General features: G+C 64.7%; 2 protein-coding genes across 3 annotated transcripts; one reads left to right on the top strand and one right to left on the bottom strand.

The window, feature by feature from the left end:
- Positions 1-73: 73 nt before the first annotated feature.
- Positions 74-3,962, bottom strand: PPP1R1B (protein phosphatase 1 regulatory inhibitor subunit 1B). 2 transcript variants are annotated; one of them, XM_090124870.1, is made up of 8 exons: positions 3,689-3,962; positions 2,895-2,954; positions 2,444-2,473; positions 1,774-1,849; positions 1,402-1,530; positions 1,118-1,183; positions 494-634; positions 74-421 (listed from the first exon to the last, which is right to left on the bottom strand). In XM_090124870.1, the coding sequence occupies exons 1-8, from the start codon at positions 3,767-3,769 to the stop codon at positions 342-344; spliced, it is 663 nt and encodes a 220-aa protein (XP_089980996.1). In that variant the 5' UTR covers positions 3,770-3,962; the 3' UTR covers positions 74-341. The 2 variants fall into 2 exon arrangements, with proteins under 2 accessions (XP_089980996.1, XP_089980997.1); XM_090124871.1 differs by having other exon boundaries at positions 2,444-2,466; positions 2,894-2,954; positions 3,689-3,957.
- A 9,456-nt stretch (positions 3,963-13,418) lies between these two features.
- Positions 13,419-16,038, top strand: NEUROD2 (neuronal differentiation 2). Its single transcript, XM_031600733.2, has 2 exons — positions 13,419-13,655; positions 14,818-16,038. The coding sequence occupies exon 2, from the start codon at positions 14,823-14,825 to the stop codon at positions 15,891-15,893; it is 1,071 nt and encodes a 356-aa protein (XP_031456593.1). The 5' UTR covers positions 13,419-13,655; positions 14,818-14,822; the 3' UTR covers positions 15,894-16,038.
- Positions 16,039-18,458: the final 2,420 nt, after the last annotated feature.

The raw sequence follows: 18,458 nt of genomic DNA, 5'->3' as shown, positions 1-18,458 counted from the left end.
GGCGCTGCCTCGCGGCTCCCGCCCCCAGCCGCCCCCTCAGCTCCCCGCCGCCCCCCAGGCACGGGCACACCGCTCTGTACAGCCGTTTATTGGGGCGCAGCGCGGGCGTTGCTGCATGCGGGGGGCACGGGGCGGGCCCCGGCCGTGGGACCCCGGCCTCACCGCCAGCCGCCACGGTGTGGAAGCGGTGTGGGGCCGCGGTCCCGCCAACCAGGCCGGGAGCCATGCGGGGACACGCGCGAAGCGCAGGCTCCGAGCGGGGCCGGGGGGCAGCGGGGCTGCGGGCGAAGCTGCGGTGATGTGGGGCGGGCCGTGGGGGTCCCGGCCGGGCCGCGGCCCGGCTAGCTGTTGCCCAGCGGGACTGGTGAGCGGCGGCGCTCCGTGCCTGCCAGGCCCACGTGCCGCCGCTCCTCGCTGTGCTCTGAAGTGACAGTGGGGTCAGGTGGGGGTCCTGCTGCCATCTGAGGGAGCAGGGAGCCCCCACACCCCGTACCGCTGCCGTCCTCCGGCTCCTCCTCGTCGCCTTCGCCCCCCTCGGGGTCCTCGGGGTCTTCGGGGATGTCAGACACTGTCAGCGCCTTCAGGTCCTCGCTGCGCTCAGCGATGCCTCCCGCAAAGGACACCTTCTGCCCCCCTGGGGGAAGAGGGAGAGACAGTGGCCAACCATGGGATGGGGCGGCCACCGCGCTGCCTGCAGCCAGGTCGTGGGAATGGCAGCAGTCCTGAATCCTCACAGTGTCCCCATCCCACAATGTCCCCATCCCACAGTGTCCCCATCCCAAGTATCCCCATCCCCACGGTGGCCCCATCCCTGTCTCCAATCCCACAAAGTCTCCATCTCCACAGTGTTATCGTCCCCACAGGGTTCCCCATTCCTGAGGTGGCCCCATCCATCACCTCGTCCTCAGAGGACTCCCGTCACCACAATGTCTCCAACCTTGCAGTTTTCCTGGCCTGATCCCTGTGGAGGCCCCATCCCAGCAGTATCCCCATCCTCAGAGTCCCCATCCATGCAGTGTTACAAACACCAGAGTGGAACCATCCCTGGCCCATTCCCACTCCAGTCTCCACAGTGTTCCCAACCCCTCTGTTCCCCTCCCTGTGGTGTCCCCATTACCTTTCCTCTTGTGTAGCTTGGTGGCAGGGAAGACGCTCCGCTCGGCTCTGGCCTGGCTCCCCAGGGCTTCTCAGGATGGCAGAGATGAGCCGGGGCAGAGGAGGCATGCCTCCCCCCCCAGAGACAACACAGCCAGGGGAACCAGCTGGCATCAGCATGGCTCCAGGACAAGGCAGGGGACACTGCAGCCCTGTCCCCCCACGGAGGCTGGCAGCACCCAGTCCCATGTCCTGACGTCCCCCAGGCTGCTGCAGCCTTTGTCCCCATGTCACCATCCTTCTTACCAGACTCAAGGGCACTGTCTGGGTCGCAGCCGCGGGCCAGCTCGGGGTCCCCATCATCAGGCTCTCCATCAGAGCTGTCCCCTCCAGCCAGGCCGCTCTCCAGGTGGGACTGCACGATGCGCTGCACCGCTGTGGGGCACCGGCATCAGCCCCCGCTCTGGCACCAGGAGCACTGGGAAGCACTGGGAAGTACTGGGAGAGGCACAGGGGTGCGGCGTGCCCAGGTCTCCCAGCCCACTGCTCTGCACCCACCCCATATGCCCTCCTTCCCTCAGTTTCCCCATCCAGATAGCAGCAGCTTGGGGGCTCAGCCAGCTCCGGGAGCTGCCCCAAAAAGTCCCCTGGGGAGGACCTGGCCTTTGGGGACAGTACCTTTGAGCGAGGGTGGTGTGTAGGCACACGGGTTTGTCCTCTTTGGTTTCAGCAGGCAGCCCTCGCCGGAGGCTCGCTGCAGGACAGAGCAACCAGACAGCATTGGGGACAGGGACACGGCCACTCCCGCATCGGGGACACCCGTGACCCCACAAGGACTAGGTGTCATGATGGGGATCTTACTGTGGGGATCTAGGGATGAGCCCCCCCAGGACTGTGGCACTTTGGTGAAGGTCCCACAATGGGAACTGTGGGATGAGACCCCTGATATTGGGACCCTGTAAGAACACCCTGCGATGGGGACCTGATGTTGAGCCCCCATAGTGAGGACTCTGTAACAGAGACCCCCAGTGTTGCGTCCCTGTGATGGGAACACTGCACTAGAGACCAGGGTGTCAGTGGTGAGGACCTGAGCTCCACGAGGTCCCAGTGTCACAGCCTGACCCCAGTCCCCGTTCTCATGTCCCCGTCCCCGCGGCGCCGTGTGTCCGTCCCCAGGGCCAGGAGAAGGCAGGGAAGCGATAAGCGCTGGGACGGGGCAGGGCGGCAGCACCACGATAACACCGTGGTGACTGTGCTGTGGGGGGAGGCTGTGCCGGGGGGGGTTGGGGGGGGGTCAGGGGTGGGCTGGGGGCTGTTGTAGGGACAGAGGTGCGCGGAACCCACTCACCTGGTAGGGCAGGGACTCGTCCTCTACATCCGCAGCGCCAGGAGAGAATGGGTGGGTAGGACGGGTGCTGGAGCTGCAGCCCCTGCCCTGTCCCTGCCGCCCCATCCCATGTGTGACCCCCAGCCGCTCCCCCCGCCCCCCACCGTGTCTCATCCCTGACATCCCATAGCAGACGCGGCACCACATCCCATCCTTGCCACTGAGGTCCCATCCCTGCCATCATCATGTCCCATTCCTGCCACAACATCCCATACACAGACACCTGTCCCACCTCCACCCCCACGTCCCATTCCTGCCACTCCATCCCACCTGTGGCACCTCGTCACATTCCAGCTGCTTTGTCCCATCCCTGTCCACACCTCCCATCCCTGGAGCAGCTGCCTCTGCCCCCAGGGCCACCCGATGTCCCCATCTGTCCCCAGCCTGGTGCTGGTCTGTGTCCTGGCTCACCTGGGGATGAGTGCTCGGAGAGCTGGAACAGCATGGCAGGCGTGGGCCTCCGCCGGCGGATCTGAGGCACAGCAGTGTCACTCGGTCCCCTGTCCCCTACCTAGTGCCCCAGGGCTGAGCCCCATCGTGTCCCCATCCCATGGGTGCTCAATAGCACATGGCAGGGGACAGGTGCAGTGCCCCATGGAGGGGCCGTGTCCCCATCTCAGGGTCCCCATGCTGCCCCCTACCTCCCCCAGCCCCTCACAGCCCCCAGCCCCACACAGCTGTGGGTCCAGGGTGCACAGGAGCCACATCCTGTGGGTGTTCCCTCAGGCTGGGCACAGCCTGCACAGTCCCATCCTGTTCTTGTCCATTCCTGTCTGCTCTGTCCCAGCCATTCCCTTCTGTTCCATTCCTGCCCTATCCCCACGCATAACTCCTGCACAAAACCGCCGCTGGCACAAGACCTCAGAGCACTTTGTCCTGTCCCTGTGTCTCCCTGTCCCATCCCATCCCCTATCCTGTCCCTTCCTCTCCGTACCCCTATCCCATCCCCTCCCTCTTGTCTCCTCTGTCCCTCATCCTATCCCCCCAGTCTTCCTCGTCCCTCTCTCCCTGTCCCATCCCTTCCCTCCCGTCCCACGCTGTCCCCGTCCTGTCCCCTGCGCAGCTCTCCTCCACCTCGGGGCACCCATGGGACACCACTGGCACTCTCACCACCCGCACCCCACGGTCCCTCACTACCCGGGGTCAGCAGGAACACGGTGCCACGCCGGGGACCCCACTGTGACCCCGCTGTCACCCTGCGCTCACCATCTCCACGGCGCGGGGGTCCAGCTGGCTGGGGGGTGCCGGCACTGAGAATTGGATCTTTTTGCGGTCCTTGGGATCCATGGCTGCAGGATCTGTGCTGCTGCCCGGTGCCACGCGGAGTTCGGCAGCGCCCGGGCTGAGCACGGTGAGGACTGAGCGGCGGGAGGTGGGGAAGGCAGAGCCGCGAGGAGGAGGAGGAGGAGGAGGAAGGAGAGGGAGGGAGGACACGGCTCCTACCAGCGCGCTGCATTATTCATCCCCCGGGCAGGGGGGCTGAGGCCATGGATAATGAGCCCTCGGGGAGCCCGGGAGGGGGGCTCAAGCCTGCCGGGCCCCTTAACCCGTTCCCCACCGGGAGGGGGGGGGGGAGTGCCTATCGCAGTGGCTGTGTGGAACGGGACAGGGCTGTGTGAGGCTGTGGGCATCCGAGTGCCTGGAGCTTCAGTTTCTCTGCAAACTGGAGGGCAGCGTGGGCAGCCTGGCTGGGTGGGACGCTGTGGGGCACATCTTTGGGGGCTGCCCCGTGGCATGGGGACTACTACTGTGGGGCAAGGTCTGCCTGGGGGACATGATCAGTCCCATAGGGGACATCTGTGGGGATGGATCCCGTGGGCACATCAGGACACAGCATTCTGAAATGTCCCATTGCCTGTGTGTTGAGGGTCCCCACAACCATGAGCCATGGACCAGGGATGTCACAGAACCAGAACACCGTGCTGTCACAGCTCTGGATCGCTGTGGTTTTCCTCGTGGAAAATTCCCCCAAACCCAAACCCCCCTCCTGGAAGAACAGAAGACTCCAAAGCCACCTTTCTCCGGTTCCTCTGCTCATAAAATCCAGGTGACTTTGGTCGGGGCATGGGATCGGGGACGCACCCACCCCTGGCACAGCTCCAGCCCCCAGCCGTGTCCCCGCCGTTCCCGTGCTCGGTGCACGATGCCACATGTGCTGCACTGCTCTCCCAGCCCTGTGTGGAAACGGCCGGTGCCTGCTGGATGTCACACATGGGACAGAGGGGCCGGGCGGTGCCGAGAGCGTGGAGGAAACCAGAGCAAGGAAGGGGGGTGCCGGGCTCTGCCTTCTTATCTCCTGGTGTTCCAACGGCCATGAGTGGCTGTGGGCCAGGAGCTGTGGCTCCATCAAGATATTTACCCCTGTGGCACAGTGCCATGGAACAGCCGCCCGGCACTGCACGGCACAGCACAGCCCCTGTGCACCCACGTGCGGCCTGGTGCAAGTGTAGCTGTGGGCTGCTGACATGGGCACAGCCCCAGGGAAGTGCTGCAGGGGTTTGTGAAGCCGGGATCCCTTGGCCACCCCGTGCCAAGCATCATCCCTGTCCCCATCCTGCTCCCCGTGTGGGACCCGTGGTTGTTATGGCAACAGGTTCCCGGGCTCCTTCCCGCTGCCGTTCCCTCTCCTCCCGCGCACGAAGGCGCAGTGTGAGGGGGTGGCCAGGTCCCCTCCCTGCTCTGCAGCAGTGTGAGCGCCCACGGCCCCAATAACAGCTCTGGGAGCGGCCCCCACCTGTACCCATTCTGTCCCTGTGGGCACAGCCAGGATGGGTACCGGGACACGGCGATGGGGATGGAACATGGTGCTGCAGCCACTGCCCCACTGCACGCTTCTATGTACTGCAAAATGGCAATGGTGTGGACCTGTTCTTTGTGGGGTCAGTGTTGGCTGAGCCCTGAAGCTCCCTGGGCTGCTCCGGAGCTGTGCCATGCCGTGCCATGCCATGCCGTGCTGTGCCGTGCTGTGCTGTGCCGTGCAGTGGGGGCTGCAGCTCCGTGCAGCAGCAAATCCTCCTGCAGAGAAAGTAAAAATAGCAGCAGGGTGCGGGAGGCAGCGCTCACCCCCCACCTGCCAGCACTGGGAGGAATGGGAGCTTCGGTGCCACTATGGGGACAGCGCGGCCACCGGGACGGGCATTGAGGGGATGGGAAGCTGTGGGGATGGGATGTGGTGGGATCCTATGGGGGAACGGGGTGCTGCAGGGACACGGTGTGGGAAGGGTGCAGGTCGTGGGGATGGGGATGCGTAGGGCCGGAATACGGTGGGGACGTAGCATCCTGGGGGCAGGGAGTCGTGGGGACGGGTCAGTGTGAGGGTGGAGCATCGCGGGGCAGCGCACGTGGGTGGCGCACAGGAGGATGCCGGAATTCGGTCCGAAAGGTGAGTGCGGGGTGGGAGGGGGCTGGGCAGTGGTGTGGGCGGGGCCACGGATGGGGCGGGGTCAGGGTGGGGGGTGTCAGTGGGTGCCTCCGTGCCCCCCGTGCTCCCCACCCCGGGGAACCCTTTTGTCCCATCCATGGCACTCCTCCCTGCCCGGGCTGTTCGGGGTCCTGCAGAGAGTGGGGTTCTGGGGGGGCACTTTCGGGGTCCGCCCCCCCTCCTGCGTTTCCCCCCAACCCCCTCACCATCCCCGCAAAGTGCGGCGGGGGCGGCGGGCGGGGGCCGAGCGCTCCCTGGGGTGCAGAGGATGTGCGGGTGTGGGAACACGCGTGGGAGCGCGCGTGGGAGCAGTGGGGAGGGGGGGGGTCGAGGGGGCCTTAACCCCTTCCGTGCTGGGACCCTCCCTCCGGGAGAAGCCACGAGGAGAAAGGGGGGTCGGGGTCTGCTGCCCACTCCCTCCCCCTAAATGGTGCTGCACTGGGAGTCGCGCCCCCCCGGCATCCCTTCGTGTGCTGTGGGGAAACTGAGGCACAAAGCAGCGCTGGAGGGACCGCGGGGCTGCAAAACGCTAACCCCTCTCCCCCCCCCATACAGCACGGGGGGCTTCGCCCTGACGGGTTGGGGGCTCTCACCCATTTCCCTTCAAACCCGGGGGGCTCCAGGGAAGGCACGGGGTGGGGTCGCGTCCCCATGTCCCCTTCAGGACGAGGGGGGGGGAAAGAGGGGCACGGCCCGGTCCCTGCACGTCGGGGGGGTCCCAACGCCGTGTCGCCAGGAGGTGGGCGAGGACCCCGTCCCCGTGTCCCGGTGCCACCGGCGCTGCTGCGCTCGGCCGGCAGGTGTCAGCCCCGGCGCGGTGGCACGGCGGGGCCCGGGGGGGGTGGGGACGCGGAGAGAGGACCGGAGCGGCTCTCCTGGTCCTCCTGGGGCTGCGGGCACCGGGGTCAACACCGGGGAGGACGCAGCGCACCGGACCCGCGAGGCCGGGCTCATCCTGCCTTGCGGGCTGCGAGGTTAAATGAGTGGGGACCCCAAAACCCGGCTCCCAGGGGGCAGCAATGAGAGAAAACCGTGGGGCACCCCCGGCCCTGCCTGTTTCCCCACCTGCAGCACATGTCCTCCAAAAGCCCCAGGTGCCGATGGGGGAGGCGACCCCGCGTGCCCACTGCCCCATACCCACCCCCGTGCCCCATCACCACCGCTGTGTGCTGCTGGAATGGGGGGCCCTGCTGGGCTGGGGGCCATCCTCCCCATTCCCTCCCCCCACCCCACGAGGACCCTCCTGAAAAGGGTGGGCGACCCACTCCGAGCCCAGCCGCCAAACACGGACCAGTTTGCTGCTTCCATTCCCAGAAGAAAGAATAAAGTTAAAACATCTGTTAATTTATAAACCAATTTAACCATGACTGGTTAATAAATAGCTAACAGCTGCCAGCCCCGCTACCCCGCCGCCCCAGAGAGGGGCACTCTGGGAGCAGCCGGGCGCGCACATCTCGCGAGCTCTCCCTCCCCCGACCCCCCCTCCCCAAACCCCCCAACCATTGTTGTGGTTTGTCCCCAGCACAGAGTGCCCCCAGAGTCCCCGTGGGATGAGGGTGGCCTGGATGCATGTGGGGATGGAGGTGGCCGTGATGGAAGGGATGGGGAGATGCGGTCCCTACTGTGAGGGTGGCACCTCTGTGTCAGGGAGGGGTCCTGGGTGAGGGGTTTTGGGTGCAAATCCAGATGGAGGAATGCATGGGGAAGGGGGGCGGGCAGCAGGTGGGGGTTCTGGAGACCCTGTGATGGGCAGCCCTGAAGGGGGGTGGTCAGTACAGGCTGCAGCCATTGCTCTGGTGTGGGGATGTGGGATGTGGGAACGTGAGTTGTGGGACATTGTGGTGCTGAGGGAGCTGTTGTGTGTGTGTGTGTATGTATGTGTGATGTGCACATGTGTGTGTGTGCAGGGATGTGTGTGTGTGCACGTGTCGAATGTGTGCATGGGGTGTGTGTGTGTGTGTGTGTGTATGGGATGTGCACAATTGTATGCACCAGATGTGTGCCTGGGATGTGTGTGTGCGCATGGGATGCACGTGTGTGTGTGTGCATGGGTTGTGCACATACATGTGAGGGTCCTGTGCGTGCGGTGTCCCTGCAGCAGGATGTCATGCTGCACTCTGGGCCCTTCTGGCAGCTCAGTGGGAGATGCAGGACAGCTTTGGGACGGATGGAGCCCTCCTGGTGCAGGGTGGGTCAGGGCTGGAGCGGGGCTGGATGGGTGGGGGGCGCCCAGTGTGGGGTGGTGGGGGTCTCCATGCTGGGTGTGATCCCCCTCGCATCCGTGTGAGCCCCGACACATGTCGCAATAGTAATGTAATTTGTAAGTTAACAATGGGCAGCTTGAGGTTTATATTTAATTACAACGTTTGCACCAACCTGAACTCACCCTTATTCATCAATAATGCATGGGTTTGTGTTTATCGCTGCTTAATTAATCTGTGCTTACGACAATTAAAGGCTTGCAAAATCCCCAAAGGTGGCGGCAGGGAGCGGCTGCGCGGCAGCAGGGGGAGCACGGGCAGGAGCTGTGGGTCTGGGGGGGGGCAGCGGCCGGACCCCCCCCACAGTGGGGTGGTGGAATGGAGCAGCCCTGCGCCCACCGCCCGTCAGCACCGCCCCACTGCCTGCCTCAGTTTCCCCAACCACCTTCACACCTCCTCGCCTGCTGTGCCCCCCTTTGCTTGCCGGTCCCTCTGCCCCCCCCCCTCCATGCCCACCCTTTAGCAGGACCGGGGGGTGCGGGCAGTCGATGCCAGCCCGGCTCTGGCCCTTTAAGCACGGCGCGGCGCGGCTGTCCCGGATCAGCCGGAGCGCCTATTAAAATTTTATGCGAAGTGTAAATGGGCCAGGTCTCCAGCTTCCCGCTCCCTCCGAATGATTTATTACTCGCAAATACCACAGAACTAATTAGTATAGTAATTAATTAATACGAATTTGCATATTTGCATGTGCAATTAGTGCAGTGGAGTGATTACTCTGAAAATGAGAAGTTGGGCTTGTCAGATGGTAGTGTGAACTGGAGTGGAAAAGCCTCGTGCAAATGAACCCGGGCGGCGGCGGCACGCGGCGGCACACGGCCCCGGCCCCGCGCACACCGGGAGGGCACGCAGCCCCACGTGGCCCCACGGTGGGTCTTCGGTCCCCCGACCCACGGCCACATCCCGGCCCCGGGCCCCGCCATGGGGACCGCTCCATCCATCGGCCATCTCCATGGCGACTCGTCGTGCCAGGCGCATCGCCATGGCAACGGGCCGGGCCACGCAGCCTCGCCATGGCGACTGTCGTCACCGTGTCGCCATGGAGATTTACACCCCCCCCAACCTCCCCCCCCCCCCCCCCCCTTCAACTTCCCCAAATCCGCTCCCTGCCGAATGGCACGGTGTGTTGGGATGGGGGATCCAGCGCTCCTCCATATGGGGGTCCCCGTGGTGCCCTGGGATGGTGGTCCCCGAAGCGGCAGGAGGAGGGATGGTGGTACCTGGAGCACCCAGAAATGGCTCCCAGATTGCCCCTGAAGCATCCGAGGATGGGAAGTAAAGGCTGAATGAAGTGGGGAGACCCCAGATTGCCCTGGGATGAAAGAGGAGAGCCAAACCCCACAGAGATATCATGGGGCTGCATCCCCTCCACAGGCTGTTGGCTCAAGACCCCGGCAGGGCAGAGGCCGGGCACCCCCAGCCCCAAATCTCCGACTGGGCACCATCTCCTTTGTTCCTGATGCCACCCTGCTCCTCCTCATCAGTGTGCCTGTGCCCCCTACCCCACTGCAACCCATTGTCAGCCAGCGCACAGCGCACAGCCACCTCCCCACCATCACTGGGACACTGGAGGGAGGTGAGCACCTCTCTGCTGGCTGGGGGGGCCCTGTGGGGGTGCACAGTTATAGGCAGCATCCGTGCACCACGTGCCCTCCTCCCCCCCCCCCCCCATCCCTGCAGCAGCCCCGAGCAAACGCCATCTGCCAGCAGCGCTTTGTCACCCACACATGGCTGTGCCCGCGCCGGTGGCACTGCTGCGCTCCCACCCCTGCCATTGTGACGTCACAGCCCCGCCATTGTGACGTCACAGCCCTGCTATTGTGACGTCACAGCCCCACCATTGTGATGTCACAGCTCCGCCGTTGTGACGTCACAGCCCAGCCATTGTGACGTCACAGCCCTGCCATTGTGACGTCACAACACTGTCATTGTGAAGCCACAGCCCAGCCGTTGTGACGTCACAGCCCTGCCATCGTGATGTCATAGCCCAGCCGTTGTGACATCACAGCACATTGTGGCCTTCACAGGGCAGCCTTTTCACCTACCTCACAGGCAGGAGCTCTGGTGACACAGAAGTACCTCACATCCTGCCTGGTGATGGGTGATGTGACCCAGGACACTCATCCTGCCCCCCGTGACCCCCCCCCAGCTCTGCACGGTTGCAGCTCCAGCACTTTCCCACCAAACAATTCCCTGGTCATCATGTGCCCAATGAACACCTCGTGCCATAAAACTGAGTCCACAGCTGGTGTGAGTCACAGCGGGCAGGAGGGGACAGCAGAGGGGACAAAAGGGTCCAAAGCCCTATGGTCGGTCACAGCCCCTCTCCATCCTCCTCCTGCAAAAGAAATGGAATTCACACACAGCCCCCAGCTCCTGGCAGAGTCCAGACTCCTCTCCCTTCAGGGCCACCCCTTTTTTCCCCCCGTGCCTCAGTTTCCCTTTGCCACACCCTCCCTCCCCCCGGCGCTCTCTGTCCAACCCAGGCCACCGCCGTTCCACTGCAGACAGACACAGGCACGGCCCCCACGGCCCCATCCCCAGAGATGCCATTGCCCCACAGATGGGGACCCGCTCACCACTGGCTCCAACACACATGTGGAGGGGTCCCACGAGGCAGAGCTGCTCCAGGGGCCTGAGGCTGATCATCCCCAAAGGCCGCAGGGATGGGGACAGGGATGGGGACGGTGACAGGGGCACGCTTGACTCCTGCCGCTCCCTTCCCGTGCTGCCACATCCCCGGCGGTGGCTGAGCCGCGCGCATCCATCTCTCGCAGCCTTCACCTCCCAGAAATATTGCAGCACGGAGCCGGCTCCATCTGGCAGCACAGCCCCCCCGCCGCGCCTCACGGGGAGATGCCGAATCAGCCCCGAGCCGGCCCTGCTGCGCTCAGCCCCACAGCGAGGGGCCAGGACCCCCTGTGTCCCAGCGCGGTGCCCTCGCAGCGGACCGTCTTCCCCCAAGTGCCCACAGGTCCTTTCCTGTCACCGCCGGCCGAGTCACGTCACCCACCTCCGGCCGATGCCACTGCTCCCTCCGGGCACTGTCCCCATCCGCTGCCCTCCTGCTTCAGGATGGAGGGGAAGGCTGGAACTGTAAGAAGAAGGGGCTCCGTTGGGCAGCACGGCGCCCGGCTCTGGAGAGGTCACACAGCCTCACCTGCAACCCCATCCCCACAGCGTGTGGGGCCGGAGCCTGTGAACACAGCCCTGCTCCCAAATCTGGATGGAGCTGCTGTGCTCTGCGCCTCCTCCGGTGGAGGGGACAGCATGGGGACGGCACGGAGGTCCCTCACGGGCTGGCTGAAGCTCTCCACCTCCACCGCAGCCCTGGTGCAATTAAGCAGCCAGTTTGGGTTTTCATCTCCCCGCGCCCCTTTCATCTGCTCTCCCCGTTTCATGTCTCCACTTTCTTCTCTCTCCAAGCTGTGCATGCTGATGAGGCTCCGGCCCGCTCCCAGCCCTCGCCACGCGCCTGCTGCTAATGAGGTGGCATGGATGCGATGGCTGCGATGTGGGGCTCCTCCTGTCCCTGTCCCCGCGTGGCTGTGGTTCTCACTGACCCTTGAGCAGTTCCTCAGCCTCAGGCAGCCCCAAAGGGGGGCACCCTGGGCTTGGAGGGCTCACGGGGCTCAGGGGGCGCAGGCAGAGCGAGCTGGAGCTGCGCCGTGGGAAGCGCTGCGATGTGCTGTGCTCTCACCCTCGCAGGGCACTACAGGTAGACGTGGCACTGACACTGGCACGGCCGGGCCCTGCCTCCCTCAGCTTCAGCCCAGGTGCCATCTGCTTGGCCGCAGCCGTGAGTGACAGCACGAGATGTCCCCCCCACACACACACTGCTGGTGGAGGTCCCCTGTCACGTGCCAGCCCCATCACCTGCACCGGGGCGGTGGGAGATGCGGCCACTGGCACAGACCCCGTGGATGGGCACGAAGAGTCCTTTGTCTGCACGGAGGCAGCAGCCCCCGCTGTCACCACTGCCACTGTGTCCCTACAGTGTGGCCAGGCCTGTTTGGGGACATGGGGCTGTCATCTGCGTCACTTGAGTCAGGGACAGAGGAGACAGAGCCAAGCAAAACTGTAGTGGCCAGGAAGTGGTGACAGCCCCAGGGCAGAGCGAGGGCAGTGGCTGTGTTTGGCAGCAGGGGGACCCAGGGATGCAGCACACCTGTGGGTGTCCCCATGCTCTGTCCTGGGATGTGTCCCCATTCAATGCACGGTACAGGGTGCATGGTGCAGCCTGCAGGGGCCCACAGTCTGTGGTGACACTTGGTCACCTCCTCCTGCCCTCAACAAGGCACTGCCACACAGGGCCAGAACACATGCGTGAGGCTGATTGCAGGGCCGGGGGCTGGGGATCATTGGCTTCTAGAGACACCAAGATGTGCCAGCGGTGCCAGTGCACTGCACAGGGGCACGGGGCTGGAGAGGGCCAGCAGCACATGGCAGACAAAGGCCTCGTGGGTGGCACTGCAGCACAGCACGGCCTCAGCCATTGGCACCAGGGGACCCGCGGCCTCAGGGTTCACCGCTGCATCGGAGAGATGGCTCACACACGTGCACACATGCAGATCTGCACGCATGTACACACGCATGCCTGTGCGTGCACACACGTAGGAGGGTGCTGAAGACTGGATGCGTTCATGCAGGGCTGTGCAGCTGGGTTTGCAGAGAAAGGATGGCAGAGATGTGCAGTCCAGGGGGTGCCGGAGGGGTCCGGGGTGGACGGCGATGCCACCACACGTGGGGACCCACAGCCCTCCCTGTGCCGTGTGCACCCTCTGCCCACCCCAGCACGGCCAAAACGGGCACCGACCGCACCGCCACCTCCCATGGGCCGTGCCCACCCGCAGCCCCCAGCCCACACCGGGCCCCGTTCTGCAGCAGCGGGTGCGGACGCGGCCGGGCGAGCCGTGCGCTGTGTGCAGCGATCCGCCGATGCCAGCTCGCAGTGAGGGTCCCTGTGGCATCCCCCCCTCAGCCAGCGCCTCCAGCTGCCCCCAGCACACACAGGCCGCCCCGTGAGCCCGGTTCCTGCCTGCGCTCCATTGTTCAGCCCCAGCCCTGCTATCGCCTGCATCTCGCCCAGGTCCCATTTTGCGGCGTGTAGGCAGATCTGTAGATTTGGAAGGGGTTTTTTTTTTTTCCTTCTTTTTTTTTTTTTTCTTTTTTTCTTTTTTTTCTTTTTTTTCTTTTTTTTTTTTTTTTGAGTACAGAGTGACAGATGGCGAGTCCTCCTTCCCCAGAGAGACAAATCTCCCTGAATGCAAGCGCATGTCAATCATTAGCTCTCATGTGATAGCTCTCGCGCATGACGTGCCAACCATATGGCACTGGCAGCAGAGCTGGTACCCCCTTTGCTGGGTAGAGATGCCACTCTCGCCTCCTTTTGGATAGAGGACTGCAGGAGGCTGGAGCACCTCAAGGAGCCGCGTCCCGCTCCCAGAAGATGCTGGGAACAATGAAATAAGAATTCCTCCAGTCAGCGCCGAAGGTGAGTTATGTAAGAAGTGGAGGGCTGGGAGGGCAGCGAGGAAACTTGAATGGAGAAAAGGCAACTTCCATGTTGGTTTGGTTTCTCCGCCACGTCTCGCCCTTTTTTCCCCTTCTTTCGTTCTCCCCCATCCTTCTCTTCTCCCCATCCCCGCCGGCCCCGCAGGTGGCATTTTCCCTCCGACCCCTCCCGGGGGGTTCGGGGCATTTTCCCCCCGCCTTCCCCCCCCCCCCCGCTGTGGCCGCGCCCGGGGCTCCCGGTGAGGTGCGGTCCCGCCGGGACGGAGCGGGCAGCGGCGGCCGCACCGCATCAACGAAATCGCCTCGGAACCGCCGCGCCGCCGCCCCCGGGGGCCCCCGCCCGGCTGAGTCGCCCCCCCGCTCCCCCGCGGCGCCCCCGTTCCCCGCCCCAGGCGGCGCCCCCCGCCCCGGCCCCGCCGCACCTCCCAGCCCCGGGGAGCGACCCCGCCGGGACCACCGCCCGTCCCCCCAGACCCCCCCACCCCGAGGGGGGGCCCTGCCCCGGTCGCCCCCGCCGCCCCCCGCCGCGTCGCCGTTCGGTGCCGCCGCATTTTGCGGGCCGCGCTCCGCGGAAGCCCCGGGCGGTGGGGTGCGGAGGAAGGGCCCGGGGCGGGTGGAGAGGAGGGCGCACGGGAGAGGGGAGGGGGCCGAGGTGCGGGGGGAGGGGGGCACGGCCGCTGCTCTACGCTCCGGCCCCGGGACGGCGGCGGTGGTGGAACCGTGGCCGGAGCCGCTCCGCTCCGCGTCCGAAAAGTTGGAGGCGTCCAAGCGGGGCCGCGACCCGCGGGGCGAGGAGGGGCGCGGGGCGGGGGCGCAGCGGTGGGAACCGGGGCCCGGCCCGGGCTGCGGGAGCGGCGGCGGCGGCGGCGGCGGCGGCGGCGGCGGGGAGGGGAGAGAGCACGGAGGGGAGGGCGGCGGCGGGCGGAGAGGCGGGGGGGGACCCGGTGCGCGGCGCCCCGCCCCGAGCGTCGCCCCGGTGCCCCCGGTGCCGGCGAACCCGGGCGGGGGGCGGCGGAGGGCGGCCCGGCGGCGCATTCGTTTTCGCCGCATCGGGGCCGCTCCCGGCGGCGGGGAACGGCGGCTCCGCGCGGTGCGGTGCGGGGCTCCGCGGTAACGCTGCGCTCTTTGCCCCCCCGCTGCAGCCATCATGTTGACGCGACTTTTCAGCGAGCCCAGCCTGATCCCCGAAGTTCAGAAATTCTCCAGCTGGGCCGAGGAGTGCGAGGAGGATGCCCGCAGCGACAAGGAGGAGCGGAAGGGTAAGGGCTGCGCCCTCCCCGAGGAGCCGCCCGAGGGCTCGCTGGGGGAAAGCAAGGAGGAAGGGGAGCTAGGCGGGGACGAGGAGGAGGAGGAGGAGGAGGAGGAAGGCCTGGAGGAGGCGGAGGGCGAGCGGCCCAAGAAGCGCGGCCCCAAGAAGCGCAAGATGACCAAGGCGCGCCTGGAGCGCTCCAAGCTGCGGCGGCAGAAGGCGAACGCCCGCGAGCGGAACCGCATGCACGACCTGAACGCGGCCCTGGACAACCTGCGCAAGGTCGTGCCCTGCTACTCCAAGACCCAAAAGCTCTCCAAGATCGAAACGCTGCGCCTGGCCAAGAACTACATCTGGGCTCTCTCCGAGATCCTGCGCTCGGGCAAACGGCCCGACCTGGTCTCCTACGTGCAGACTCTGTGCAAAGGGCTCTCGCAGCCCACCACCAACCTGGTGGCCGGCTGCCTGCAGCTCAACTCCCGCAACTTCCTGACGGAGCAGGGCCAGGAGGGCGGCCGCTACCACGGCCCCAACGCGTCGTTCGCCGTGCACCCCTACCCCTATCCCTGCTCGCGGCTGGCCGCCGCTCAGTGCCCCCCGCCCGCCGGGCCGGGTTCGCACGGGCTGAGGACACACAGCTACTGCGCGTCCGCTTACGAGAGCCTCTACGGCAACGCGTCCCCCGATTACAACAGCTCGGAGTACGACGGCGGGCTCAGCCCCCCGCTGTGCATTAACGGCAACTTCTCCCTCAAGCAAGACTCTTCCCCCGACCACGAGAAAAGCTACCACTACTCTATGCACTACTCGGCGCTGCCCGGCTCCCGCCCCGCCGGCCACAATCTGGTCTTCGGCTCGGCGGGGGTGCGCGGGGGGGTGCACTCCGAGAACCTCTTCCCCTACGATATGCACCTCCCGCACGAGCGGGGCCCCATGTACGAGGAGCTCAACGCCTTCTTCCACAACTGACCCCCCCGGGGCTCCGCCGCGGGCTTTGGTGCAATAGCGGGACCCGGCCCCGGCAGCGGGTCCTGAGCCCCGTGGGGACAAAGTGCTTTTTTTTGGACCATTTCCCCCTTTTCCCCCTTTTTCGGACGATTATTCCCCCCCCTTTTTTTTTTTTCCCCGGATCATTTTTTTTCATTTTTCTTTTCTTTTTTTTTTTTTGAACCATTTCCCCACTCTTCTTTTTTCTTTCTTTTTTTATTTTTTTTTTTAATTTTTGACTGATTTTCCTTTATTTATTTCTTTTTAATTATTACCATTTACTCCCTTCCTGCCCCCCCCCCCCTTCCCCCCCGGGGCAGTGACAAGGAGCGCACGCAGCCCGGCCCGGGGCTCTGCCTCAAAACCGCGTCGTTTCCTATTTATTTCGTTTCTTATTTCTCCCTCCCCATCACCACCACCGCACCCCCTTCCCCTTCTCCACCCCGCACCGTTTTGGGCCGTTTCCCCCCCTCCGCCGCCGTGAGCCCCCCCGAGCGTTGGACACCCCCGTGGGAGCGAGAGGAGAGCGCGCTGCGGCGCGGAGCGAAACTTTCCGAAGCAATAAAGAGGCGAAACGGAGATTCCAATATTTCTATCTATGCAAGCAGGCCCGGCCCGGCGGACGCTCACAGATGCACTTTGCTTTGGGGGGGTCCGGCCCGGCCCCGCTCCCGCCCCCCCCCCCCCCTCCCCACTCCCCCGGTGCCCGGAGTTCCTCTCGCAACGTGTGTGTGTGTGTGTCAGGACGTTTTTTTACCTGTTTTAAAAAAAAAAAAAAAAAAAGAAAGAAAAAGAAAAAGAAAAAGGAAAAAAAAAAAGGAAAAAAAAAATATCATGAAACGGAAAACAAAAAAACAAAAAAAAAGGAAAAAAAAAAAGAAAAAGGAAAAGAAAAAAAAAAAAGAAACGAACACACAGAAAAAGAAAAAAAAAAAAAAGGAAAAAGAGATAAAAATAATGCAAAGCCGGCCCGGTTTTCTCGAGCTGGCGGAGCCGGGGCACGGCGCAGGGCAGCCCGCAGCGATGCAAGCGGGAGCGGCGGGGATGGGGGGGATGCGGAGGGGTTGACGGCCCTCGGCCCGACCCCGGCCCGGAGCTGTGCCCGGCTGGATGGATCCCTTCGGTCGGGAGATGCCGTAAAAGCGGAGAGATGAGGCTGTTTGTGAAGCTGCCCGCACCACCGTAGAGAAACCAGCATTTTTAGAGAGCAGGGAAGGAGGAGAATTTCTGAGAAATGTCAAAAAAAGAAAAAAAAAAGGAAAAAAAAAAAGGAAAAAAAAAAGTTTTGCAAAAAAAAAAAATTAAGGAAAAAAAAAGAAAAAAAACCACAAAGAAACAAACAAACTAAAAAAAAAAACCAACAAAAAAAAAAAAAAACAGTTGTAGCAAAGGGGACCCGCCTGTCCGACACCAGAAGTGCTTTCGTGTTTCTGTTCCGTTTCATTTCGATTAATAAATATCTATGGCCAACGATATGCAAGAGCCCCCCCGCGCCCGCCCCCCGCCGCACCGCGGACACCGCTCGGGGCGCGGGGCCGGGGGTCCCGGCACCACCTCTGCATGCACCGCCCCCGGCGCCCCCCGCCCGGACTGCTCGGCCCTGTAATTACCGAGCGTCCTTCGACGGCGATTAATAAATATTCAATGTTGACTCCGCCGCCTTCGCCGCTTTCCTTCCGACCGGGGGCAGCGGCACGATCCCCCCCCCGCCCCGCGCCCCGCGCTCCCCGTCCGGCTCCGCTCCGGTTCCGCCGCTCGTTCCGCCGTTCCAGCCGTGCCCGGCGCCCGAGTGCGCGGCCCGCGGTGGGGCGGCGCTGATATAACGCGGCTCTGCCCCACGGGTGTCCCCCCCGGGACCGGGAGGCGGTGTCCCCCCCACCCCTCCACCCCCCCCCGTACCAATAAGGGCACCGGGAACCGGAGCTCGGTGCCGGCTCGGGCGTGGCACCGCTCCGCTCCCCGGGGACGGCGGCTCCGGGACCGGCCTCGTTCGTCCGAATCGGGGCTCCGCGGGACCGGAGATGGACAAACCGGAGGCTCGTTGGCGGTCGAGGTGCCCGCAGGTGGGCACGGATCCCGGTACCGCCGTTGTCGGTTCGGTTCGCGGCGCCCGGTGCGCGGAGCCACGTGTCCGGCGCGGAGCTGTCCACCGCGGTGGTGCTGAACGGGCTCCGTGCCCGTCCGCCTCCCGCTGCCAACCGCCGCCGGTCCATTTCGCGACCCCGACACCGGGACTCAGCCCCCCCCACTTCCCCCACGGGCTCCGGGCAGGGCCGCGGAGTGGGCTTTCGGCGCCGGGCCCCACATAGCCGTTGTGCGGGAGTGGATTCCTCGGGTTCTTCCATGGAAAACACGCGTGTTGGCGGCATGGGCCGCGTGCCCGCACCACTCGGGATTCGGGGAAAACTGGCAAGTTCGGGACCGCGGTTCTCTGGCAGCGGCCCGACGGGAAGCGAGTCCGCTCCTGACCCAAAGAATTGGACCCGGACCCGGCCCCGTTCCCCCAGGCGGACGAAGCCTCTTCCGACGGCTCTCGCCCGTCTTCGG

Source organism: Phasianus colchicus, chromosome 26, assembly GCF_987193195.1.
Source record: "Phasianus colchicus chromosome 26, bPhaCol1.hap1.1, whole genome shotgun sequence".
Lineage (NCBI taxonomy): Eukaryota > Metazoa > Chordata > Aves > Galliformes > Phasianidae > Phasianus > Phasianus colchicus.
This window is presented reverse-complemented; position numbering and strand designations above follow the sequence as displayed.